At 43.3% G+C, this 27925-nt stretch overlaps 1 protein-coding gene across 3 annotated transcripts; it reads left to right on the forward strand.

Moving 5' to 3' along the window:
- The first annotated feature begins 647 nt into the window (after positions 1 to 647).
- cdc14ab (cell division cycle 14Ab) lies at positions 648 to 27888 on the forward strand. 3 transcript variants are annotated; one of them, XM_079158511.1, is made up of 16 exons: positions 648 to 1009; positions 4035 to 4125; positions 4376 to 4451; positions 5328 to 5420; positions 7136 to 7215; positions 9342 to 9408; positions 11015 to 11077; positions 11715 to 11802; positions 11930 to 12160; positions 18158 to 18296; positions 18413 to 18551; positions 19451 to 19551; positions 19669 to 19716; positions 19981 to 20106; positions 22709 to 22961; positions 26227 to 27888. In XM_079158511.1, the coding sequence occupies exons 1-16, from the start codon at positions 913 to 915 to the stop codon at positions 26254 to 26256; spliced, it is 1722 nt and encodes a 573-aa protein (XP_079014637.1). In that variant the 5' UTR covers positions 648 to 912; the 3' UTR covers positions 26257 to 27888. The 3 variants fall into 3 exon arrangements, with proteins under 3 accessions (XP_079014637.1, XP_079014638.1, XP_079014639.1); XM_079158512.1 differs by having other exon boundaries at positions 22784 to 22961; XM_079158513.1 differs by lacking the exon at positions 22709 to 22961.
- The last annotated feature ends 37 nt before the right edge of the window (positions 27889 to 27925 follow it).

A 27925-nucleotide genomic window follows, 5' to 3' on the forward strand; every position in this document is an offset into this window, starting at 1 on the left:
TAACTATAAGATAGACGTCCTCAGTGTTTATTACCTTATTATTATCATAATTATCATTATAATAAAACTGATTAATAGAATTAATAGATTAATAAAACAGTGATAAACTGTAAAATAATCATCAAGAAATAAGTCATAAAGTAAAGATGATTTCTTCATTTAATGGATTTAACATTTTAGTACAAAGTATAGAACACTTTAGTCTATTCTTAAGTTTTACTAAATCATTTGTCAAATTAAAGTTTAATATTATTAATATTATACAATAATATACTAGAATATGTATTTAACATAATTCACGTATATATGACGATTGATGAACAAAAGTAATATTTTAATTAATGTGTTTTTTAGACACTTTCATGCCAATAAAGTGAGATAAAACGATACCTAGTACAATAATCTAATCATTAAGGTCCAGTATTGATTATCTTGATTCTTATTTTCGGGATTATCTTTATTTAATACATTGACGTGTTTTGTTCCTGTCGGTCCATGAACGCCTCACTTGTTTTGTGTCCCAGCAGACAGTGAAGGTAGCACAGTCTGTTCTGATCGATGATTGGCTGCTGTTGTTGTGGGCGCGGCTCCCATTGCTATGGGAACGTGTCTTAAGGAGGGATTTGTTAAATCACAGTTTGAGACTCTCGGAGCGTCGCGAATCATGCTAACATGCTAACATGCTAACCCGGGAATATTCACCGTGGAAAGAACGGAAAACCAAACAACGGAAACGGTAGAAACGATCCCCCGCAAGGGCTGATGGGAAACTGAGGATAAAGTTTGTTTTTTGAAACTTTTGAACCTGTTCACCTGCTCTGCTGCTAGCCTGCTAACGGCTAACAGAGCTGCTAGCAGTTAAAAAGTTTGTGAGCTGGTGGAGGTGAGACAGGCCAGGAATTAGACAGACCCATGACGAAGGAAGGAGTTAGACACACCCCGATCCTGTCTGTCCTGTTCGGGATGACGGACGAGTCTGAGCCGGTGGGAGGAGCTCAGTTTATTAAAGGTACATGTACACAGTTTATTATAGATACACAGTTTATTATAGGTACAGATACACAGTTTATTATATTATAGGTACAGATACACAGTTTATTATAGGTACACAGTTTATTATAGGTACAGATACACAGTTTATTATAGGTACACAGTTTATTATAGGTACAGATACACAGTTTATTATAGGTACACAGTTTATTATAGGTACAGATACACAGTTTATTATAGGTACACAGTTTATTATAGGTACAGGTACACAGTTTATTAAAGGTACACCGTTTATTATAGGTACAGGTACACAGTTTATTATAGGTACAGGTACACAGTTTATTATAGGTACACAGTTTATTATAGGTACAGGTACACAGTTTATTATAGGTACACAGTTTATTATAGGTACACAGTTTATTATAGGTACAGATACACAGTTTATTATAGGTACACAGTTTATTATAGGTACAGGTACACAGTTTATTAAAGGTACAGGTACACAGTTTATTAAAGGTACAGGTACACAGTTTATTAAAGGTACAGGTACACAGTTTATTAAAGGTACAGGTACACAGTTTATTATAGGTACAGATACACAGTTTATTAAAGGTACAGGTACACAGTGTATTAAAGGTACAGGTACACAGTTTATTAAAGGTACAGGTACACAGTTTATTATAGGTACAGATACACAGTTTATTAAAGGTACAGGTACACAGTTTATTAAAGGTACAGGTACACAGTTTATTAAAGGTACAGGTACACAGTTTATTAAAGGTACAGATACACAGTTTATTAAAGGTACAGGTACACAGTTTATTATAGGTACAGATACACAGTTTATTAAAGGTACAGATACACAGTTTATTAAAGGTACAGATACACAGTTTATTAAAGGTACAGGTACACAGTTTATTAAAGGTACACAGTTTATTAAAGGTACAGGTACACAGTTTATTAAAGGTACAGGTACACAGTTTATTATAGGTACAGATACACAGTTTATTAAAGGTACAGATACACAGTTTATTAAAGGTACAGGTACACAGTTTATTAAAGGTACAGGTACACAGTTTATTAAAGGTACAGATACACAGTTTATTAAAGGTACAGATACACAGTTTATTAAAGGTACAGGTACACAGTTTATTATAGGTACACAGTTTATTAAAGGTACAGGTACACAGTTTATTATAGGTACACAGTTTATTATAGGTACACAGTTTATTAAAGGTACAGGTACACAGTTTATTAAAGGTACAGATACACAGTTTATTAAAGGTACAGGTACACAGTTTATTATAGGTACACAGTTTATTAAAGGTACAGGTACACAGTTTATTATAGGTACACAGTTTATTATAGGTACAGATACACAGTTTATTAAAGGTACAGGTACACAGTTTATTATAGGTACACAGTTTATTAAAGGTACAGGTACACAGTTTATTAAAGGTACACAGTTTATTATAGGTACACAGTTTATTAAAGGTACAGGTACACAGTTTATTAAAGGTACAGGTACACAGTTTATTATAGGTACAGGTACACAGTTTATTAAAGGTACAGGTACACAGTTTATTATAGGTACAGGTACACAGTTTATTAAAGGTACACAGTTTATTATAGGTACACAGTTTATTAAAGGTATAGGTACACAGTTTATTATAGGTACAGGTACACAGTTTAGTAAAGGTACACAGTTTATTAAAGGTACAGGTACACAGTTTATTATAGGTACAGGTACACAGTTTATTAACGGTACAGATACACAGTTTATTAAAGGTACACAGTTTATTAAAGGTACAGATACACAGTTTATTAAAGGTACAGATACACAGTTTATTAAAGGTACAGGTACACAGTTTATTAAAGGTACAGATACACAGTTTATTAAAGGTACAGATACACAGTTTATTAAAGGTACACAGTTTATTAAAGGTACACAGTTTATTATAGGTACAGGTACACAGTTTATTATAGGTACAGGTACACAGTTTATTATAGGTACACAGTTTATTAAAGGTACAGGTACACAGTTTATTAAAGGTACAGGTATACAGTTTATTATAGGTACAGGTACACAGTTTATTAAAGGTACAGGTATACAGTTTATTATAGGTACACAGTTTATTAAAGGTACAGGTATACAGTTTATTATAGGTACAGGTACACAGTTTATTAAAGGTACAGGTACACAGTTTATTATAGGTACACAGTTTATTAAAGGTACAGGTACACAGTTTATTAAAGGTACAGGTACACAGTTTATTATAGGTACAGGTACACAGTTTATTAAAGGTACAGGTATACAGTTTATTATAGGTACACAGTTTATTAAAGGTACAGGTACACAGTTTATTATAGGTACACAGTTTATTAAAGGTACAGGTACACAGTTTATTAAAGGTACAGGTACACAGTTTATTAAAGGTACAGGTACATCAATAGAGTCCGTTAAATGTACAAATACTTCAATAGAGTTTATTAAAGGTATAAATACACCATTTATTAGAGTTAAAGAGTTTATTTAACAGGTAATGATCATCAGATGTTTCTGTCATAACAAGTTTAATGTAGTTTATTATATTATTATACTTCATATAAAGTTAGTAACAAAGGCTCATGAAATGTAGAATTATTTATTAAAGGTACAGATTCTAAAAACAGGATCAGCATGGTTACTGTTTGTTTCAGCTTATTGATATAAACTGATATATGAACAGTACTTAATGTTTCTACAGGTTTTATATTATTATTATTATTATATATTATATAAATGTTCAGCAGTGATACTAACTGAAAGAATATTTTCACAATAATAGTAAAGAAATAGTTTAATGTTCAGTTATCCAGATTGATGTAAGTATTTATTACTTAGACGTTAATATGTTTTGTTCTACAGTTTGTTATAAGGTCAAAGACTTCAACCTGTCATTAGTATATCAACCTTTAAAATCATCTGATTTATAATGTAATCTTTGTTTTCTGCTTCATAGTTGTTCTGAGATCAGTTTCTAACCTGTTTGTGTCTCTAACAGAGCGTCTGTACTTCGCCACGTTACGCAGTAAACCTAAGAGTACGGCCAACACTCACTACTTCTGTACCGACGACGAGTTCAGCTACGAAAAGTAAGTTGTGAGCACTTGTCTGTACTTAGAGCAGGAGAGCGAGTGTTGCCATCTTCACCACATGGGAGCGTTTAAAGAATGCAGATGTGTGTGTGTGTGTGTGTGTGTGTGTGTGTGTGTGTGTGTGTGTGTGTGTGTGTGTGTGTGTGTGTGTGTGTGTGTGTGTGTGTGTGTGTGTGTGTGTGTGTGTGTGTGTGTGTGTGTAACACTGTATATAGTCTATGATCTATAACTGAGCTCTGTGTTTCAGTTTCTATGCAGACTTTGGTCCTCTGAATCTGGCCATGTTGTACCGATACTGCTGCAAACTCAACAAGAAGCTCAAGGTGAGTTCACTGATTCACTCTGTCACGATATAATTCGGTCTGTCACGATATGATTCACTTACGGTATGGTTCGCTTTGTCACGATATGATTCACTCTGTTACGGTATGATTCGGTCTGTCACGATATGATTCGCTCTGTCACGATATAATTCGGTCTGTCACGATATGATTCACTTACGGTATGGTTCGCTTTGTCACGATATGATTCGCTCTGTTACGGTATGATTCGGTCTGTCACGATATAGTTCGGTCTGTCACGATATAATTCGGTCTGTCACGATATGATTCGCTCTGTCACGATATAATTCGGTCTGTCACGATATAATTCGGTCTGTCACGATATGATTCGCTCTGTCACGATATTATTCGGTCTGTCAAGATATGATTCGCTCTGTCACGATATAATTCGGTCTGTCACGATATGATTCGCTCTGTCACGATATAATTCGGTCTGTCACGATATGATTCGCTCTGTCACGATATAATTCGGTCTGTCACGATATGATTCGCTCTGTCACGATATAATTCGGTCTGTCACGATATAATTCGGTCTGTCACGATATGATTCGCTCTGTCACGATATAATTCGGTCTGTCACGATATGATTCGCTCTGTCACGATATAATTCGGTCTGTCACGATATAATTCGGTCTGTCACGATATGATTCGCTCTGTTACGGTGTGATTCGCTCTGTTACGGTATGATTCGCTCTGTCACGATATAATTCGGTCTGTCACGATATGATTCACTCTGTCACGATATGATTCACTGGAGGGAGGCTTCCTCATCAAGTCACTGATCAATATTATTGATCCGTTGTTGGACTGGTTGATTGATACTTGTGGTCATGTGACATCTTTTCTTCTTCTCTACAGTCGTTCACTCTGACCAGGAAGAGGATCGTTCACTACACCAGCTTCGACCAGAGGAAGAGATCTAACGCCGCCGTGCTGATTGGAGGATACGCGGTGAGTCATCAGCATGCTGAGCTATACAGTGAATGTTTGTTAGTAAACAGGATGATGTTTTCTGTGGGCGGAGCCTAAGTGGAGGCAGAATAGCTCACGTTAGCTAACCCTTGCTAGCATGTTTGTTGTCTTGTTTTTTAAATGATAGTTTGTGTTCTGTGGCTTCGGTTAGCAGAAGGCTAAAACATTAGCATAATTTCTCTCTGTCTCTGAAACAAACACACACATTCACACACACACACACCACACACACTCACGTGTTCAGGCTCTGCTCAGTGAACACGAGTACTGGCTGAAGCTACATTATAACGTTATCGTGATGTGTTCACATGTCATCTGTAAAATGTAGTTTTGGTGATGAACTAGAATACATCCAGTAGTTTGAAGGAGATGTTTTCACATGAATATAAAATAGATATTAGAGATGAATTATGATGTTTAACTTTCTAACACGAGCTCTAAGAACATTATTATACATCATTAAAGATGATATTTAAATAAGAATACAATCTGTTATTTCCTTATTATTTGAATTGTGTGTTTATATTAGTGCTGGGCAAGTTAACGCGTTATTATTATTTTGAGAGTGCCTTGCTCACTGGCAGCGGTGGAGGAAGTCTTCAGACTACGTTGATGCAGCGCGTGAGAGAAGTTTAGAGAAGCTAAAGCAACACAAGCTAACAGATGCTACAGAGACAAGCTAACAGATGCTACAGAGACACGCTAACAGATGCTACAGAGACAAGCTAACAGATGCTACAGAGACACGCTAACAGATGCTACAGAGACAAGGTAACAGATGCAACAGAGACAAGCTAACAGATGCTACAGAGACAAGCTAACAGATGCTACAGAGACAAGCTAACAGATGCTACAGAGCAGTGGAGACACGCTGCAGGTTGGTGTTGTGAAGACGTCGGTCTGAGGAACGTTCTCATGACGTCACGTATGAGCCTCAAGACGCACCGTCACCAGAAGAACACACGAGTTGTGTTAAAGGAGAGACGACAACAGCGACGCGTCACAACGAGCACCAGCTGCTGCTCTCACTGCAGACTACTGGACATCGCTGGGTGACCTTCATCACCTCTGAGTTACAGCATCATAGTGATGAAGAGGAGAACACACAACACACACATTGTGATGAAACGTGTTGTTCATGTTGTTCATGTTCACACACTGAGCACAGAGAGAGAAGAGAATCCTGCTGTTAACAACAACCGGATGAGTTTAACGTGTTTACACCAAATGTTGTTGACCTTTGACCTTTAGTTCATAGAGCAGCACTTTAACATACAAGAGCTCAACACACTACTTTAGATTCATTATGAACTTTAACATAATGAGATTAATCGTTGCCCAGCACTAGTGTTTATGTAAATCACCACTATGGATGATGATGAATATTTTAGTTTATTGGCTTTAGGCCGATTAGAAATGAAGTGAGATTTAAACTTTATCTTATTCAATAAAACAGATGTTGACAAACTGCATAATTTGCAGATGAAAATAGGTAATAAACCACAATGTGTGATATCGAGTCATGTTTTATTTTACGTCTGCTGCGTTCAGGAGCAGCTGTAAGGAACGGACAGCTCGCCGTCACACAGTTTTTGAGAGTTGAGTTCAAAACGTCCGGACTCGTGTTCCTGTGTCATGAGTCATATTTAGCCTAGCTTAGCATAAGTTAGTGTTTACCTGTGTGTCTCTATCAGGTGATCTACCTGAAGAAAACTCCAGAAGAAGCTTACAGAGCTCTGACGTCTGGTTCCAACGCCTCCTACCTGCCCTTCAGGTGAGTCCTCCACTGGGGCAGTACTACTGTAGTACTACTGTAGCAGTACTACTCTAGTACTACAGTGTACTCCTGCTGGTCTGCTGAGACACTGTGCGCGGTGAGAACAGGAAGTCACACTGGTAGCATAAAGAGAAGAAGACGTTTGTCTGTGATCAAATAAATGTACGTATAAAGTTGTTTTGAAGCTTCAGTGTGGAGGATAAAGAGCTTGTTTTTGGGGCTGTAACAGAAGACTGTTGGATTAAACATGAGGAGGCCAAGCGTTATTATCGCGTCAACGCATTAATTAATTAACGCCAACAATTATTTTATCCGGCGTTAACGCAGTTTTTTTTTTTTTTTATTATTAAGCGGACATTTTTAACACGAGAACCACAGCGAGCGGTGAACAGCTGTGTTTGTGTGGCGTCACTTACATCACAGTCATTCAGCAGACGCTTTCATCCAAAGAGACTTACAGTCAGTGTGTTCAACATAGTGTTCAAGAGAACTACTCGTCACCAGAAGTCATGAGTTCATCTCCTTTAAACATCTCAGAGCATAAACCAGAGCAGACGTACAGAAACACACTAGCATGAACACAACCAGTGCTGAGAGGAAGGCTCAGGGTAGACCTTCATGAAGAGGTGAGTCTTCAGCCTGATGGAAGATGGGCAGCGACTCTGCTGTCCTGACGTCAGTGGGGAGTTCATTCCACCATCGTGGGGCCAGGACAGAGAACAGAGACCGGGTCCATCGGCCGCAGGGACCTCTGAGCGACGGGGAACCGATCGCCCCGAGGCAGCAGAGCGGAGTGGTCGGGGGGGTGTAGGGCTAGACCATGGCCTGGAGACAGGAAGGAGCTGTTCCTTTCACTGCCCTGTAGGCTAGCACCAGAGTCTGAACCTGTAGACTAGCACCAGAGTCTGAACCTGTAGACTAGCACCAGAGTCTGAACCTGTAGACTAGCACCAGAGTCTGAACCTGTAGACTAGCACCAGAGTCTGAACCTGTAGACTAGCACCAGAGTCTGAACCTGTAGACTAGCACCAGAGTCTGAACCTGTAGACTAGCACCAGAGTCTGAACCTGTAGGCTAGAACCAGAGTCTGAACCTGTAGACTAGCACCAGAGTCTGAACCTGTAGACTAGCACCAGAGTCTGAACCTGTAGACTAGCACCAGAGTCTGAACCTGTAGACTAGCACCAGAGTCTGAACCTGTAGGCTAGCACCAGAGTCTGAACCTGTAGACTAGCACCAGAGTCTGAACCTGTAGACTAGAACCAGAGTCTGAACCTGTAGGCTAGAACCAGAGTCTGAACCTGTAGACTAGCACCAGAGTCTGAACCTGTAGACTAGCACCAGAGTCTGAACCTGTAGACTAGCACCAGAGTCTGAACCTGTAGACTAGCACCAGAGTCTGAACCTGTAGACTAGCACCAGAGTCTGAACCTGTAGACTAGCACCAGAGTCTGAACCTGTAGGCTAGAACCAGAGTCTGAACCTGTAGACTAGCACCAGAGTCTGAACCTGTAGACTAGCACCAGAGTCTGAACCTGTAGACTAGCACCAGAGTCTGAACCTGTAGACTAGAACCAGAGCCTGAACCTGTAGACTAGCACCAGAGTCTGAACCTGTAGGCTAGCACCAGAGTCTGAACCTGGATGAGAGCTCTTACAGGGAGCCAGTGTAGAGCACGGTGAAGGGAGGTTGTGGGAGAACTTGGGGCGACTGAACACCAGACGAGCTGCAGCTTTGTGGACGAGCTCCAGAGGTCTGATGGCCGACGCCGGAGCTCCAGCAAGTAGAGAGCTGCAGTAGACCAGGAGGGAGATGACCAGAGCCTGGATGAGGACCTGCTCCGTCTCCTCAGTGAGGAAGAGGAGAATCCTCCTGATGGTGTAGAGCAGGAATCTACAGGAGCGTGTAACCGATGAGATGTTTGCTGAGAACAACAGTTGGTCGTCCAGGGTCACACCCAGGTTCCTCGCAGTCTGAGTTGGCCTCACCACGGTATCGTCTGGGTTAGGGTTAAACGGCCCAATAAATACATGAAGTTTGGCAGGTTTAGCTAGAGATCAATACATTAATATCATGTGATATTAGCTGTGTGTTGATCTGCTGGTCTCTGTGTGTCTGTTCAGGGACGCTTCCTTTGGGAATTGCACCTTCAACCTCACGGTGCTCGACTGTCTGCAGGGCATCAGGAAGGTGAGCTGTGATTGGCTGTCAACTGACATTATCAACTGACATCTGGGCCCTGTTCCTCGTACGTGGCTAACTGAGTTAGCCGGATAATGTTCAGGATGAGATTACATAAGTGAGGCTTTTCGGTTCCTCGAAACAAGTTTGGAAAAATCACCATAGCAACACATCCATAAGCCTGAACCTGCTCCAGAGCAGGCTTGAGCTAGATCAGCTGGATCAGCTCCACTCCCCCGGAAACAAGAGTCAGCTCCCTTCCTCAGAGATCCATCGATGAGGAAGCGATATCAGTCAGATCAGCGTTTTATAGGGAGAGAGTTCTTCCAGATCGCCAAGATCCGTTATCACATCATGACGACTTCCTGTACGAGCGCTATCGATTCTACCGACAAGGAATCATTTATTTACAGACCTTCTCGAGCCGTACATTGAACACCACATGCCATCTACTGTCTCACAGACTGATGCAGCCTCGCTGTGGAGCGATGCTTCATGTTTGTAGTGTCGGTGATGCGGAGAACATCGGGAAAGCCGCTGCATGCCGTGCTGTTCATAACGTTTATTTGGCGATTAAGAAACTTCTGGATGTGTTCATTACATCACCATGGCAACATGTTGTACTGATCACCATTCTGAATAATGTGTGTGTGCTTAGTGTTTACTTGCTCCCGTGTCCTCTTGATGGCTGGTTGAACTACATGATGGTTGAAAGCATCATAATGATATGACAGTATTATTAGTACACCATAGATATCATTACTGTAGAACATGATTAAGGTGGACTCATGATAAGAAGAGAGAGAATTACACACAATTTATTTTCACCACTTATTATGAATAACACACACACACTGATCCGCCCATACACAGATTCACACACACATATTCAAACTCCTATTCTATATGTAATCTACACATACATGTATATACACACATATATATATAGTACATGATACATACGTGCATACAGTACATATATCCTCATAAGTATCTATTAATTCGTATCAGTTAGATTCTCTTTGGGCTTGTTTTTATCTACTTATTCTGAAAGAGTTGAGATCATTATTTTCGCTATAGATCTCATTGGATGATGCGTTCCATTAAGCCTACTGCCAGCAGCACATTTAAATAAATATCATGTGATTGATTGAGGTGATGAGGCACTTAAAGTTAACCGATACATTTTCCCAACACTTGCGCATTTAACTCGTCTGTGATGTGTCACCATGCTTCTCGTCGCCCTCGCAGCGTTAGATTTCATGATTATGGTCTTGAATTCTTCGTATGCGTTCATGATCATCTCCTGCTCGTCAGCGGAGTAAAAAGGCTCTTTCTTTGACTTTATTTGCCGAAAATCATGGTTTCGGTGATCGACGCTTCCCCCTTTTGAAGTAGGACGGACACGCGCAACGATCCTGATGACTGACGTCTGGTTCAAATTAACGAGACTGTTTGAGCGGATCAGCCTTTGAGGAACCGAGATAGCCTGATGTCAATCATCCAGTTAATTTAAGCTGGATAATAGAACATTTGATCGACTTAGTTCAACCACGTACGAGGAATAGAGCCCTGCACTCACCTGAGCGTCACACACCTTGTGTTTGTGTTTCAGGCTCTACAGCACGGCTTCTTTGACTTTGAGACGTTTGACGTGGACGAGTACGAACACTACGAGGTAAAACATCACAGTACTGAGGTGGTGATACTGACACCAGTACCTGTACTACAGGTACTAGAAGTACTACCTGTACTACCTATACCTCCCCTACTACCAGTACTCACAGTATTTATAACTCCAGAACAGAGACTCTCCATCAGTCTGACCTGATGGAAGCCGTCATGTTTCCAATGTCGACGTTGAGCTGCAGACTCTCTCTACTCTGTTGGTGGACTTGAACGTGTGTTTGTGTTGGTGGACTTGAACTTGTGTGTTTGTGTTGGTGGGACTTGAACTTGTGTGTTTGTGTTGGTGGGACTTGAACTTGTGTGTTTGTGTTGGTGGACTTGAACTTGTGTGTTTGTGTTGGTGGGACTTGAACTTGTGTGTTTGTGTTGGTGGACTTGAACTTGTGTGTTTGTGTTGGTGGGACTTGAACTTGTGTGTTTGTGCTGGTGGACTTGAACGTGTGTGTTTGTGTTGGTGGACTTGAACTTGTGTGTTTGTGCTGGTGGACTTGAACTTGTGTATTTGTGCTGGTGGACTTGAACTTGTGTGTTTGTGCTGGTGGACTTGAACTTGTGTGTTTGTGCTGGTGGACTTGAACTTGTGTGTTTGTGTTGGTGGGACTTGAACTTGTGTGTTTGTGTTTCAGCGGGTTGAGAACGGAGATCTGAACTGGATAGTCCCGGGGAAGTTCGTGGCCTTCAGCGGACCTCATCCTAAAACTAAGATAGAGAACGGTGAGTTAACAAAGAGACTCCTTTAATCTGTCAACAGGAGGAGGATATTATTATTATCACACATCGGGGGGCGTGTTCAAGCTGTCTTGTTGTTGTGTAACACCTGTTGATGCTCCGCCCCCTACAGGTTACCCTCTCCACGCCCCTGAGGCGTATTTCCCGTACTTCAGGAAACACGACGTGACCACCGTCGTCCGTCTGAACAAGAAGATCTATGACTCCAAACGCTTCACCGACGCCGGCTTCAACCACTACGACCTCTTCTTCTTAGACGGCAGCACGCCCAGTGACATCATCACACGCCGCTTCCTGCACATCTGTGAGAGCACGGACGGCGCTGTGGCTGTCCACTGCAAAGGTGAGGACTTCCTGTCCTGAACTACCACTTCTTGTCCTGTAGGATAACTTCCTGTCCTGTAGGATGTCTTCCTGTCCTGTCCTTTAGGATAACTTCCTGTCCTGTAGGATGACTTCCTGTCCTGTTGGATAACTTCCTGTCCTGTAGGATAACTTCCTGTCCTGTTGGATAACTTCCTGTCCTGTAGGATAACTTCCTGTCCTGTAGGATGTCTTCCTGTCCTGTCCTTTAGGATAACTTCCTGTCCTGTAGGATGACTTCCTGTCCTGTTGGATAACTTCCTGTCCTTTAGGATAACTTCCTGTCCTGTAGGATAACTTCCTGTCCTGTAGGATAACTTCCTGTCCTGTAGGATGTCTTCTTGTCCTGTAGGATGTCTTCCTGTCCTGTTGGATAACTTCCTGTCCTGTAGGATAACTTCCTGTCCTGTAGGATGTCTTCCTGTCCTGTTGGATAACTTCCTGTCCTGTTGGATGTCTTCCTGTCCTGTAGGATGTCTTCCTGTCCTGTTGGATAACTTCCTGTCCTGTAGGATGTCTTCTTGTCCTGTAGGATGTCTTCCTGTCCTGTTGGATAACTTCCTGTCCTGTAGGATAACTTCCTGTCCTGTAGGATGTCTTCCTGTCCTGTTGGATAACTTCCTGTCCTGTTGGATAACTTCCTGTCCTGTTGGATAACTTCCTGTCCTGTAGGATAACTTCCTGTCCTGTAGGATGACTTCCTGTCCTGTTGGATAACTTCCTGTCCTGTAGGATGTCTTCCTGTCCTGTAGGATGACTTCCTGTCCTGTTGGATAACTTCCTGTCCTGTAGGATAACTTCCTGTCCTGTTGGATGTCTTCCTGTCCTGTTGGATTTCTTCCTGTCCTGTAGGATGTCTTCCTGTCCTGTTGGATAACTTCCTGTCTTGTAGGATAACTTCCTGTCCTGTTGGATGTCTTCCTGTCCTGTAGGATGTCTTCCTGTCCTGTAGGATAACTTCCTGTCCTGTTGGATGTCTTCCTGTCCTGTAGGATGTCTTCCTGTCCTGTAGGATGTCTTCCTGTCCTGTAGGATGACTTCCTGTCCTGTTGGATAACTTCCTGTCTTGTAGGATAACTTCCTGTCCTGTAGGATAACTTCCTGTCCTCTAGGATCCTGTCCTGTAGGATGTCTTCCTGTCCTGTAGGATAACTTCCTGTCCTGTAGGATAACTTCCTGTCCTGTAGGATAACTTCCTGTCCTGTAGGATAACTTCCTGTCCTGTTGGATGTCTTCCTGTCCTGTAGGATGTCTTCCTGTCCTGTAGGATAACTTCCTGTCCTGTTGGATGTCTTCCTGTCCTGTAGGATGTCTTCCTGTCCTGTAGGATAACTTCCTGTCCTGTTGGATGTCTTCCTGTCCTGTTGGATAACTTCCTGTCTTGTAGGATAACTTCCTGTCCTGTTGGATGTCTTCCTGTCCTGTAGGATGTCTTCCTGTCCTGTAGGATAACTTCCTGTCCTGTTGGATGTCTTCCTGTCCTGTAGGATGTCTTCCTGTCCTGTAGGATGACTTCCTGTCCTGTAGGATGTCTTCCTGTCCTGTAGGATAACTTCCTGTCCTGTAGGATAACTTCCTGTCCTGTAGGATAACTTCCTGTCCTCTAGGATCCTGTCCTGTAGGATGTCTTCCTGTCCTGTAGGATGACTTCCTGTCCTGTTGGATAACTTCCTGTCCTGTAGGATAACTTCCTGTCCTGTTGGATGTCTTCCTGTCCTGTTGGATTTCTTCCTGTCCTGTAGGATGTCTTCCTGTCCTGTTGGATAACTTCCTGTCTTGTAGGATAACTTCCTGTCCTGTTGGATGTCTTCCTGTCCTGTAGGATGTCTTCCTGTCCTGTAGGATAACTTCCTGTCCTGTTGGATGTCTTCCTGTCCTGTAGGATGTCTTCCTGTCCTGTAGGATGTCTTCCTGTCCTGTAGGATGACTTCCTGTCCTGTTGGATAACTTCCTGTCTTGTAGGATAACTTCCTGTCCTGTAGGATAACTTCCTGTCCTCTAGGATCCTGTCCTGTAGGATGTCTTCCTGTCCTGTAGGATAACTTCCTGTCCTGTAGGATAACTTCCTGTCCTGTAGGATAACTTCCTGTCCTGTAGGATAACTTCCTGTCCTGTTGGATGTCTTCCTGTCCTGTAGGATGTCTTCCTGTCCTGTAGGATAACTTCCTGTCCTGTTGGATGTCTTCCTGTCCTGTAGGATGTCTTCCTGTCCTGTAGGATAACTTCCTGTCCTGTTGGATGTCTTCCTGTCCTGTTGGATAACTTCCTGTCTTGTAGGATAACTTCCTGTCCTGTTGGATGTCTTCCTGTCCTGTAGGATGTCTTCCTGTCCTGTAGGATAACTTCCTGTCCTGTTGGATGTCTTCCTGTCCTGTAGGATGTCTTCCTGTCCTGTAGGATGACTTCCTGTCCTGTAGGATGTCTTCCTGTCCTGTAGGATAACTTCCTGTCCTGTAGGATAACTTCCTGTCCTGTAGGATAACTTCCTGTCCTCTAGGATCCTGTCCTGTAGGATGTCTTCCTGTCCTGTAGGATAACTTCCTGTCCTGTAGGATAACTTCCTGTCCTGTAGGATAACTTCCTGTCCTCTAGGATCCTGTCCTGTAGGATGTCTTCCTGTCCTGTAGGATGTCTTCCTGTCCTGTAGGATAACTTCCTGTCCTGTTGGATGTCTTCCTGTCCTGTAGGATGTCTTCCTGTCCTGTAGGATAACTTCCTGTCCTGTTGGATGTCTTCCTGTCCTGTAGGATGTCTTCCTGTCCTGTTGGATAACTTCCTGTCCTGTAGGATAACTTCCTGTCCTGTTGGATGTCTTCCTGTCCTGTTGGATGTCTTCCTGTCCTGTAGGATGTCTTCCTGTCCTGTTGGATAACTTCCTGTCTTGTAGGATAACTTCCTGTCCTGTTGGATGTCTTCCTGTCCTGTAGGATGTCTTCCTGTCCTGTAGGATAACTTCCTGTCCTGTTGGATGTCTTCCTGTCCTGTAGGATGTCTTCCTGTCCTGTAGGATGACTTCCTGTCCTGTAGGATGTCTTCCTGTCTTGTAGGATAACTTCCTGTCCTGTAGGATAACTTCCTGTCCTCTAGGATCCTGTCCTGTAGGATGTCTTCCTGTCCTGTAGGATAACTTCCTGTCCTGTAGGATAACTTCCTGTCCTGTAGGATAACTTCCTGTCCTGTAGGATAACTTCCTGTCCTGTTGGATGTCTTCCTGTCCTGTAGGATGTCTTCCTGTCCTGTTGGATAACTTCCTGTCCTGTAGGATAACTTCCTGTCCTGTTGGATGTCTTCCTGTCCTGTTGGATGTCTTCCTGTCCTGTAGGATGTCTTCCTGTCCTGTTGGATAACTTCCTGTCTTGTAGGATAACTTCCTGTCCTGTTGGATGTCTTCCTGTCCTGTAGGATGTCTTCCTGTCCTGTAGGATAACTTCCTGTCCTGTTGGATGTCTTCCTGTCCTGTTGGATAACTTCCTGTCTTGTAGGATAACTTCCTGTCCTGTTGGATGTCTTCCTGTCCTGTAGGATGTCTTCCTGTCCTGTAGGATGACTTCCTGTCCTGTTGGATAACTTCCTGTCCTGTAGGATAACTTCCTGTCCTGTTGGATGTCTTCCTGTCCTGTTGGATTTCTTCCTGTCCTGTAGGATGTCTTCCTGTCCTGTTGGATAACTTCCTGTCTTGTAGGATAACTTCCTGTCCTGTTGGATGTCTTCCTGTCCTGTAGGATGTCTTCCTGTCCTGTAGGATAACTTCCTGTCCTGTTGGATGTCTTCCTGTCCTGTAGGATGTCTTCCTGTCCTGTAGGATGTCTTCCTGTCCTGTAGGATGACTTCCTGTCCTGTTGGATAACTTCCTGTCTTGTAGGATAACTTCCTGTCCTGTAGGATAACTTCCTGTCCTCTAGGATCCTGTCCTGTAGGATGTCTTCCTGTCCTGTAGGATAACTTCCTGTCCTGTAGGATAACTTCCTGTCCTGTAGGATAACTTCCTGTCCTGTAGGATAACTTCCTGTCCTGTTGGATGTCTTCCTGTCCTGTAGGATGTCTTCCTGTCCTGTAGGATAACTTCCTGTCCTGTTGGATGTCTTCCTGTCCTGTAGGATGTCTTCCTGTCCTGTAGGATAACTTCCTGTCCTGTTGGATGTCTTCCTGTCCTGTTGGATAACTTCCTGTCTTGTAGGATAACTTCCTGTCCTGTTGGATGTCTTCCTGTCCTGTAGGATGTCTTCCTGTCCTGTAGGATAACTTCCTGTCCTGTTGGATGTCTTCCTGTCCTGTAGGATGTCTTCCTGTCCTGTAGGATGACTTCCTGTCCTGTAGGATGTCTTCCTGTCCTGTAGGATAACTTCCTGTCCTGTAGGATAACTTCCTGTCCTGTAGGATAACTTCCTGTCCTCTAGGATCCTGTCCTGTAGGATGTCTTCCTGTCCTGTAGGATAACTTCCTGTCCTGTAGGATAACTTCCTGTCCTGTAGGATAACTTCCTGTCCTCTAGGATCCTGTCCTGTAGGATGTCTTCCTGTCCTGTAGGATGTCTTCCTGTCCTGTAGGATAACTTCCTGTCCTGTTGGATGTCTTCCTGTCCTGTAGGATGTCTTCCTGTCCTGTAGGATAACTTCCTGTCCTGTTGGATGTCTTCCTGTCCTGTAGGATGTCTTCCTGTCCTGTTGGATAACTTCCTGTCCTGTAGGATAACTTCCTGTCCTGTTGGATGTCTTCCTGTCCTGTTGGATGTCTTCCTGTCCTGTAGGATGTCTTCCTGTCCTGTTGGATAACTTCCTGTCTTGTAGGATAACTTCCTGTCCTGTTGGATGTCTTCCTGTCCTGTAGGATGTCTTCCTGTCCTGTAGGATAACTTCCTGTCCTGTTGGATGTCTTCCTGTCCTGTAGGATGTCTTCCTGTCCTGTAGGATGACTTCCTGTCCTGTAGGATGTCTTCCTGTCTTGTAGGATAACTTCCTGTCCTGTAGGATAACTTCCTGTCCTCTAGGATCCTGTCCTGTAGGATGTCTTCCTGTCCTGTAGGATAACTTCCTGTCCTGTAGGATAACTTCCTGTCCTGTAGGATAACTTCCTGTCCTGTAGGATAACTTCCTGTCCTGTTGGATGTCTTCCTGTCCTGTAGGATGTCTTCCTGTCCTGTTGGATAACTTCCTGTCCTGTAGGATAACTTCCTGTCCTGTTGGATGTCTTCCTGTCCTGTTGGATGTCTTCCTGTCCTGTAGGATGTCTTCCTGTCCTGTTGGATAACTTCCTGTCTTGTAGGATAACTTCCTGTCCTGTTGGATGTCTTCCTGTCCTGTAGGATGTCTTCCTGTCCTGTAGGATAACTTCCTGTCCTGTTGGATGTCTTCCTGTCCTGTAGGATGTCTTCCTGTCCTGTAGGATGACTTCCTGTCCTGTAGGATGTCTTCCTGTCCTGTAGGATAACTTCCTGTCCTGTAGGATAACTTCCTGTCCTGTAGGATAACTTCCTGTCCTCTAGGATCCTGTCCTGTAGGATGTCTTCCTGTCCTGTAGGATAACTTCCTGTCCTGTAGGATAACTTCCTGTCCTGTAGGATAACTTCCTGTCCTCTAGGATCCTGTCCTGTAGGATGTCTTCCTGTCCTGTAGGATAACTTCCTGTCCTGTAGGATAACTTCCTGTCCTGTAGGATAACTTCCTGTCCTCTAGGATCCTGTCCTGTAGGATGTCTTCCTGTCCTGTAGGATAACTTCCTGCCCTGTAGGATAACTTCCTGTCCTGTAGGATGACTTCCTGTCCTGTTGGATAACTTCCTGTCCTGTTGGATGTCTTCCTGTCCTGTTGGATAACTTCCTGTCCTGTTGGATAACTTCCTGTCCTGTAGGATGTCTTCCTGTCCTGTAGGATGTCTTCCTGTCCTGTAGGATGTCTTCCTGTCCTGTAGGATGTCTTCCTGTCCTGTAGGATAAGTTATGTCCTGTCCTGAAGTATAACTTTGTCTCTGTGTGTGTCAGCTGGTCTGGGCAGGACGGGCTCTCTGATTGGCTGTTACCTGATGAAACACTACCGCTTCACAGCAGGTGAGGCCATCGCCTGGATCCGAGTGTGCAGACCGGGCTCTGTGATTGGACCACAGCAGAACTTCCTGGAGGAGTGAGTCCCTGATTATTGAACTCAGATACAGTAATAAACAGTCTGTGTGTATTACTGTGTACTACAGTATTACTTTAGTACACAGTAATACACACTCAAAGTGTTTGTGTTCACAGAAAGCAAGCAGCTCTCTGGTTGCTAGGTGACAGCCAGCGTTCCCAGAAGGCCAAGCTGGAGGAGAGAGTGATGTCATCTCACCTCATCACCTCTATGGATGACCTCACTTTAAACTCCGCCCACAACAGTCTGCACGAGGTCAGAAACACACACACACATATAGATATATATATACACTAGTGCTGGGCAACGATTAACATGTTTAATCTCCATTAATCTCATTGTGTTAAAGTTCATAATGAATCTAAAGTAGTGTGTTGAGCTCTTGTGTGTTAAAGTGCTGCTCTATGAACTAAAGGTCAAAGGTCAACAACATTTGGTGTGAACACGTTAAACTCATCCAGTTGTTGTTAACAGCAGGATTCTCTTCTCTCTCTGTGCTCAGTGTGTGAACATGAACAACATGAACAACACGTTTCATCACAATGTGTGTGTTGTGTGTTCTCCTCTTCATCACTATGATGCTGTAACTCAGAGGTGATGAAGGTCACCCAGCGATGTCCAGTAGTCTCCAGTGAGAGCAGCAGCTGGTGCTCGTTGTGACGCGTCGCTGTTGTCGTCTCTCCTTTAACACAACTCGTGTGTTCTTCTGGTGACGGTGCGTCTTGAGGCTCATACGTGACGTCATGAGAACGTTCCTCAGACCGACGTCTTCACAACACCAACCTGCAGCGTGTCTCCACTGCTCTGTAGCATCTGTTAGCTTGCATCTGTTAGCTTGTCTCTGTAGCATCTGTTAGCTTGTGTTGCTTTAGCTTCTCTAAACTTCTCTCACGCGCTGCATCAACGTAGTCTGAAGACTTCCTCCACCGCTGCCAGTGAGCAAGGCACTCTCAAAATAATAATACAAAAATGCGTTAACGCGATAAAATAATTGTCGACGTAAATGAATGAATGCGTTAACTTGTCCAGCACTAATATATATGTTCTATATATATATATTAGTGTATATGTGTGTATATACTGTACATACATATCTATAGACACCCATATGAAACGCATCAGTGGTCTCATGGTGCGTTTGTTTCGTCCACCAGAGTGAGACGGTGGACAGCGGTCCGGTCCTGACTCAGGGAGACAAACTGAGAGCCTTAAAGAGCCGGAGACCCCCCCGACCCGCCACCACGGGAGCTCTCAGGTACCAGGTCCAAGACCAGGACCAGGATCTCATGTATATCTTGTGTATTAGTAAATAGAGGGATCTGCCTCGTTTAAATAACCTTCTTTAACAGAAGCCACGCCCACTTTCTTTCAGAGTGGAGGAGATGAAGACTCACAGCAGGTCGGCCTCTCAGCCGCTCAGGTAACTCTGAACACCTACGTACATGAATCATGACTGTAATGAGCTACGTTAGCTACATGCTAACGTAGCTCAAACAGCAATGCTCACTAACGAGCAGTTTGTATATATAAAATAACTTTCATTAATAAAATTAATATTGACATTTGTCATAACTCCAGGAAACATCATCCAGGATGTTCTTTGTTGTACAAGTCAGATTAAATGAAACGAGTTGTTTCTTTGCTGATGTTAAACAGTAATCACTACATGTGTCACTGTGTTTAGATGGTCAATGGGTGGTCAGGGCCCCCCCTCCCCCCTCAAGGCCTCCAAATTCCCAGCATCCTCTGCTTCTGCTGCTGCCAAGAGGATCGGAAGAAGTCCGTCATCAACGGCCTCCAACATCAGGAGGTCAGTGTCACCGCTCACTTCCTGTCTGACTCAACCTGCTCTTCATCACCAGCTCCTGTAGTACCCGTTAGTTCTTCTACACAGGCTATACTACCTGTTAGTACTTCTAAAAAGTCCTCATTGGTGCCATTGATGAGCTTGTAGTACCTGTTAGTAGTAATACACCAGTGGCGGCCGTGTATTTCATAGCTGGGCCTTCACTGCTGAAATACCACCTTATAACCACACGTTGGCGCCACAGCTCCGGTTATTATTGGTTTCTAGGGCCGTAACTATATAACGTTACGTATTCGTATTAAACCGTTCGTACGAGGCTTACAAACCGAACAATACGTTTGAATAATACGAGTGTGTTTGGAAAATGCAGAAGCTTAAATTGTGGTAAATATAATGTTTCCTGCGCTCAGTAGGAGACAACGGTCTGTGTGACCTCTGAACCGGAACAACAACAGCTGATGCTCCACAAGTGTTCCGGGAGGCTAGGCTAACTAGCTTAACGGAAAAACAACAGCAGCAACACACATTCTGCTACACACTCAAGAGCCATTCAGATATTAGATGTAAAAAACAAACCAGTTACTTACCAAATGCTGATCACATCCTCCTTTCTTTGTTGACAAAGAGTTTAATCCCAACTCATTAATCCGTTTCTCCTCCTTCAGCCATTGAGTGTTAAAAAAACAAAGCTAGGTAAAAAAAAGAAAATCTACACCAAGCAAAATGCAAAAAAATCATAATTTCTTCCATATCTTTCAATTTGAACTCTCACTACTCCGACTGAGCCTCTGCTGTAAGTTTCGTTTCAATCACAGCGCACGCTGCACCTCACTGCAGAGCTGCACCTCAAAACTGAGCTGCGTGTTAATGCTGACGTAGCTGTAGGCCAGCTAGCAGCTCTGACACGTCAAAGAATGTCAAACTAAAGATCTGATTGGTTGAACACTATGACGATCAACAACATCGTCCCCATTCACTTAACCTGCACATGGATTCACTGGTGAGTCTGCAGGCCTGGGGCCTCTCTTCTACCTAGAGACACAGAGGTGAACTCTGATTGGATCAAAGCTCTACTTAAAACAAGCTGCACTGAAGCAGAGCAGCTGAGGAGCACAGTAGCTGTGCAATGAGAACATAAGATAATGGGAAACATATTTATATACATTATAATACATGTAGTGTATTTCAGAAAAAATATTAAATTATAAAATAGCTCTAACTTTGTGATTCTGTTTAGGCCAGCAGAAAAGGCTTTGCAGGCCCTGACGGCCACCACTGGTAATACACAGACTGTGGAACCTGTTACTAACATTAAACAGCTAATGTCACACTTCTTAGGACTAATATGCATCTAGTAGTATCTGTTTGTACCATTCAACAACTTGCAGTACTTGACAGTACTAATACATAGGAGCAGATCTTAGTGCTCAAACACACTTAACAGGAGCCGTTTGTACTGATCTGGAAGGTAGTACAGTTACTGCCATTAAACAGCTTGTAGTTCATTTTAGTTCAAGTAGTACCTCTTAGTATTAATACTCAGCTGGTAGTATTACTACAGGGCGACTGTGGCTAAGTGGAGAGCAGGGCCGTCCTTCAATCAGAGGATCGGTGGTTCGATCCCTGGCTCTGGCTCCGCTAGTCTCATGTCGATGTGTCCTTGAGCAAGACGCTTAACCCCAAAATGTCTCCCGTTGCTGTGCCTACGCTGTGATAGCATCTGAATTGTATGTCGCTTTGGATAAAAGTGTGTGCTAAATGACTGTAATGTACTATACAGTCTGCAATATTTGTCAGATAATCTCAACATTTTGCTTTAATACTTAAGAAGCTGTTGGTGCCTAAACCGAACATGTCTGTTTTAAACTACTGTTTTAAACTGGTGTGAACCGGTTTAACCTGGTGTTTTAATCCGGTGTTAACTGGTTTAAACTAGTGTTTTAAACTACTGTTTTAAACTGGTGTTTAATGTGGTGTGAATCGGTTTGAACTGGTGTTTGATCTGGTGTAGACTGGTTGAAACTAGTGTTTTAAACTGGTGTGAACCGGTGTTTTAAACTGGTGTTTTAAACTGATGTGAACCGGTTTAAACTGGTGTTTTAAACTGGTGTGAACCGGTTTAAACTGGTGTGAACCGGTTTAAACTGGTGTCAACCGGTTTAAACTGGTGTTTTAAACTGGTGTGAACCGGTTTAAACTGGTGTCAACCGGTTTAAACTGGTGTTTTAAACTGGTTTAATCTGGTGTGAACCGGTTTAAACTAGTGTTTTAAACTGGTGTTTTAAACTGATGTGAACCGGTTTAAACTGGTTTAATCTGGTGTGAACCGGTTTGAACTAGTGTTATGAACTGGTGTGAACCGGTTTAAACTAGTGTTTTAAACTGGTGTTTTAAACTGATGTGAACCTGTTCAAACTGGTTTAATCTGGTGTGAACCGGTTTAAACTAGTGTTTTAATCTGGTGTGAACCGGTTTAAACTAGTGTTTTAAACTGGTGTGAACCGGTTTAAACTGGTGTTAGTGTGTTTACATCTCCCGCCCTCTCAGTTGTGTGTATATTGTGTGTTGTAGGTTGTGTATATGTGTTAATGTGTGCCCCCCCCAGCTCTCGGTTGGGCTCCTCTCTCTCTGATCTTTATGCTGTGGACGCTGAGGACTCCTCCTCCTATTTGTCTCTCAGCCCCACCCCCTCTCCTCCGGCCCCGCCCTCTCTGTGTCGCTATGGTAACGGGCCCCACAGTGCACAGCACGAGGTCAACAACAACAGCAGCAGGCCGGGCCCTCGGGACTTCAGGGGCCCCGGGCCCTACAGCGCCCTGAATGGCCCGTCAGGACACTACCTGAGCCGATCCATACCTGTAAGTCCTTAGCCCCGCCCCTCTCTACACATTGGTTGTCTCTCTCTTCTGACATCATTGGATGCAGCTGATCCTTTGAGTTTAATAAATGACAATTAAAAGAAAAACGTTGCATCAAAGGAAAAGATTTTGTGCTTCTATCCAAGTTTATCTGGAATGTAAAATAACACGTCAGATTTTATACAAACATCCGGTTTGTTTCTGATCTCAGTTTTTCACTTTCTCTGTTCCTTTAACTTTCACGTGTTCTATGCAGACAGTCACATGACCAGGTGTGAGTCACGTGTTCTATGCAGACAGTCACATGACCAGGTGTGAGTCACGTGTTCTATGCAGACAGAGTCACATGACCAGGTGTGAGTCACGTGTTCTATGTAGACAGTCACATGACCAGGTGTGAGTCACGTGTTCTATGCAGACAGAGTCACATGACCAGGTGTGAGTCACGTGTTCTATGTAGACAGTGACATGACCAGGTGTGAGTCACGTGTTCTATGTAGACAGTCACATGACCAGGTGTGTGTCACGTGTTCTATGTAGACAGTCACATGACCAGGTGTGTGTCACGTGTTCTATGTAGACAGTCACATGACCAGGTGTGAGTCACGTGTTTTATGTAGACAGTCACATGACCAGGTGTGTGTCACGTGTTCTATGTAGACAGTCACATGACCAGGTGTGTGTCACGTGTTCTATGCAGACAGTCACATGACCAGGTGTGTGTCACGTGTTCTATGTAGACAGTCACATGACCAGGTGTGAGTCACGTGTTCTATGTAGACAGTCACATGACCAGGTGTGAGTCACGTGTTCTATGTAGACAGTCACATGACCAGGTGTGAGTCACGTGTTCTATGCAGACAGAGTCACATGACCAGGTGTGTGTCACGTGTTCTATGTAGACAGTCACATGACCAGGTGTGTGTCACGTGTTCTATGCAGACAGAGTCACATGACCAGGTGTGAGTCACGTGTTCTATGTAGACAGAGTCACATGACCAGGTGTGAGTCACGTGTTCTATGTAGACAGTCACATGACCAGGTGTGTGTCATGTGTTCTATGTAGACAGTCACATGACCAGGTGTGAGTCACGTGTTCTATGCAGACAGTCACATGACCAGGTGTGTGTCATGTGTTCTATGTAGACAGTCACATGACCAGGTGTGAGTCACGTGTTCTATGTAGACAGTCACATGACCAGGTGTGTGTCACGTGTTCTATGCAGACAGTCACATGACCAGGTGTGTGTCACGTGTTCTATGTAGACAGTCACATGACCAGGTGTGAGTCACGTGTTCTATGTAGACAGTCACATGACCAGGTGTGTGTCACGTGTTCTATGCAGACAGTCACATGACCAGGTGTGAGTCACGTGTTCTATGCAGACAGAGTCACATGACCAGGTGTGAGTCACGTGTTCTATGTAGACAGAGTCACATGACCAGGTGTGAGTCACGTGTTCTATGCAGACAGAGTCACATGACCAGGTGTGAGTCACGTGTTCTATGTAGACAGTCACATGACCAGGTGTGTGTCACGTGTTCTATGCAGACAGAGTCACATGACCAGGTGTGAGTCACGTGTTCTATGTAGACAGTCACATGACCAGGTGTGTGTCACGTGTTCTATGTAGACAGTCACATGACCAGGTGTGAGTCACGTGTTCTATGTAGACAGTCACATGACCAGGTGTGAGTCACGTGTTCTATGTAGACAGTCACATGACCAGGTGTGAGTCACGTGTTCTATGTAGACAGTCACATGACCAGGTGTGTGTCACGTGTTCTATGCAGACAGAGTCACATGACCAGGTGTGAGTCACGTGTTCTATGTAGACAGTCACATGACCAGGTGTGAGTCACGTGTTCTATGTAGACAGTCACATGACCAGGTGTGTGTCACGTGTTCTATGCAGACAGAGTCACATGACCAGGTGTGAGTCACGTGTTCTATGTAGACAGTCACATGACCAGGTGTGAGTCACGTGTTCTATGCAGACAGAGTCACATGACCAGGTGTGAGTCACGTGTTCTATGTAGACAGAGTCACATGACCAGGTGTGAGTCACGTGTTCTATGTAGACAGTCACATGACCAGGTGTGAGTCACGTGTTCTATGTAGACAGTCACATGACCAGGTGTGAGTCACGTGTTCTATGCAGACTAGGGCTGCAACTAACGATTATTTTAATAATCGATTAATCTGTAGATTATTTCTTCGATTAATCGATGAATCGGATAAAAAAACAAAGCATTCATTTCCAACCAAAGAAATGTCGTGATGCTGTGGCGCGATAGCCTATCAGCGTTGTGATGTTTCTCCTGTCATCACTGACGTCCTGCCGTTGTTGAATCAGGAAACAAATTCTGTAGCCGTCTGTGTTCACCCAGAGCTACGACCCCTCATATCAGTAGAGACCAGACTATGTGTATACGTGTGTGTGTGTGTGTGTGTGTGTGTGTAAACCATATGGTACAAACAATGAATAGACGCTGCCGTATTTACGTCTAGATGACGTTATCGTGAGTGTTGGTGGAGCTGCTACAATGTTAGCATAGCCTAGCACCGAGCTCCATTAAGAAAACAAGTACAAATCGGCATCATTACGTAGTTATTTCGGAGTTTTTGTCAGTTTAATGCCGTTAAATCACAGCCAAGTCAGTTTATTGTGTGTTCATACAGCTGTAGTAAACAGACGTGTGGCTCTAGACACAGTGAGCTCGATGAAATCCACGGAGCTCCTCCGGACTATGTTATGAACCAGACATGACGGCGTTTAGTTCCCCATGATATCTGGGACTTCCACAACACGTACTGAGCAGAAATAGAGGTGATTTTTCTACGGTTGATGGCGGACAGTTGAACGGCTTTCAGGGCAATAAGCCACGCCCCCTCTCCGGCGCGTCCAGCGAGATTCACGCGAATGAACACAAATAGTCCCGGCGAGACCGGCGGCGCGATTTGCGCCGCGTTCATCGCGTCATTCGTGCCGCGTTCATCACGTTTGGTGTGAACACGCCATTATTGAGAGGCGTAATAATCGCGCGACACAACGAATCGATAATGAAATTCGTTGCCAACTCTTTTAATAATCGATTGTTAGCGATTTTATCGATTTGTTGTTGCAGCCCTAGAATATATATATATATATATATATATATATATATATATATATATATATATGTGTCTGTGTGTGTCTACTGTGTGTGTATATATAAACACAGCGATGATATCTGACTGCTGTCTTTATGTTTTTTCTTTCAGTCTCTTCCGTCTGAGTACATCCAGTACTAGAAGTACAGAAGTCACCTGAGGACACATTACCCACAATCCCATCTGTCTAGGATGCTCAAAGGGAAACTAATAAAGCAGCTCAGTGAGCGAAGGGACTCTGTTAACATCTGCTCACACTGTATGTTAATGAGCTGTATGTTAATACGATGTATGTTAATAAGCTGTATGTTAATAAGCTGCATTTAACGTGGTGTATGTTAATGATGTGTATGTAAATTAGACGCATTCTAATGAGCAGGATGTTAGTTTTATTTTAAAGAGTCTGAATATGATTGATAATGATGATCATCTACAGAAGAAGAAGATATATTTAGATAAAGATAGATTTTATATTTCTTATTTGTGACAGAAGAAGATATTTTTCTTCTGATTTTTTTAATGAACTGAAGGTTCAGACGAAGACATCATGCTTACAGTATTTACTTCCTGTCTCTGACCAGTGATCGGTCTGTGTTTATGCTCTTATAATCAACTGCAATAATAGTAACAGTAGAAGAAGAAGGGACCCAAAATCTCAGGAAAACTGCGGCAGCAACATTTAAAGTTTAAACAGTTTGTCTTCTTCTTGGCTCAGTGGATGATGTGTTTACTGACCAGAGCAAATGTAGGAAAGAGCAGCTAGTAAAGACACCAATGAACAGATGGACATTTGTTGAAAATGTGTCACATGACGTGTGACATGACGTGTTGTGACTCACGTGACGTGTCGCATTAGATGTCGTGACTCGCGTGACGTGTTGTGACTCACGTGACGAGTTGTGACTCGCACGACGTGACTTGCGTCATGTGTCACACGACTTATCACATGACGTGTCACATGACATGTGACATGACATGTGACATGACGTGTTGTGACTCGCGTGACGTGTTGTGACTCGCATGACGTGACTCACGTGACGAGTTGTGACTCACGTCATGTGTCACATGACGTGTCACACGACGTGACTTGCGTCACGTGTCACACGACGTGATGTGTCACATGACATCTCACATGACTTCCTGTCCTCTGACCATCGTCTTTTCTAACTCTACATTCTTACATTAACCCTTTAAGACCTGGAGAGGAAACAACACAGACTTTTTCAAAATAAAAGCTCCTGGGACTAACAGCAAAATGAAGTTAATTGGTTTAAGGACTTCCTGTGACGACTTCCTGTGATTCAGTTATTTATCAGAAAAGGTTTCTCAGACTTCGAAGTGCCTTAAAGATGTCCGGAGCTTTATTTCATTCAGCAGAGGCTTTTATTTTGGAATGAACCACATCCTCAGTGATGATATTTAAATGAAGAACTTTAGTTGTTGCTGATCCTGTATTTCAATGTTGAAGTATTTTATTAAAGGGAAAAGTTATAAAATAACTTTCAGATTTACGTTTTTATGAGACAGAAAATAAACTAATTACTTTTCTGACTTGTGTTTCCTGTTTATCTTATCTGACGGACATGTTGGACACTATGAACTCTGGGTAACGGACTTGTCACCTGAACTCTTCACTCAGACCAGAGGAAGTGACTTTGGTCACATGACTCCACGCCGTCCTCACAGAGCTCATCATCATCATCATCATCATCATCATCATCATCATCATCATCATCATCATGGCTGCACTGTAGAACTAGTTTGATCAACAAAGATGGAGACAATAAATAAACAGTGAACTTATTAATAA

This window comes from Pholis gunnellus (assembly GCF_910591455.1).
Source record: "Pholis gunnellus genome assembly, chromosome: 4".
In the NCBI taxonomy this organism is placed as follows: domain Eukaryota; kingdom Metazoa; phylum Chordata; class Actinopteri; order Perciformes; family Pholidae; genus Pholis; species Pholis gunnellus.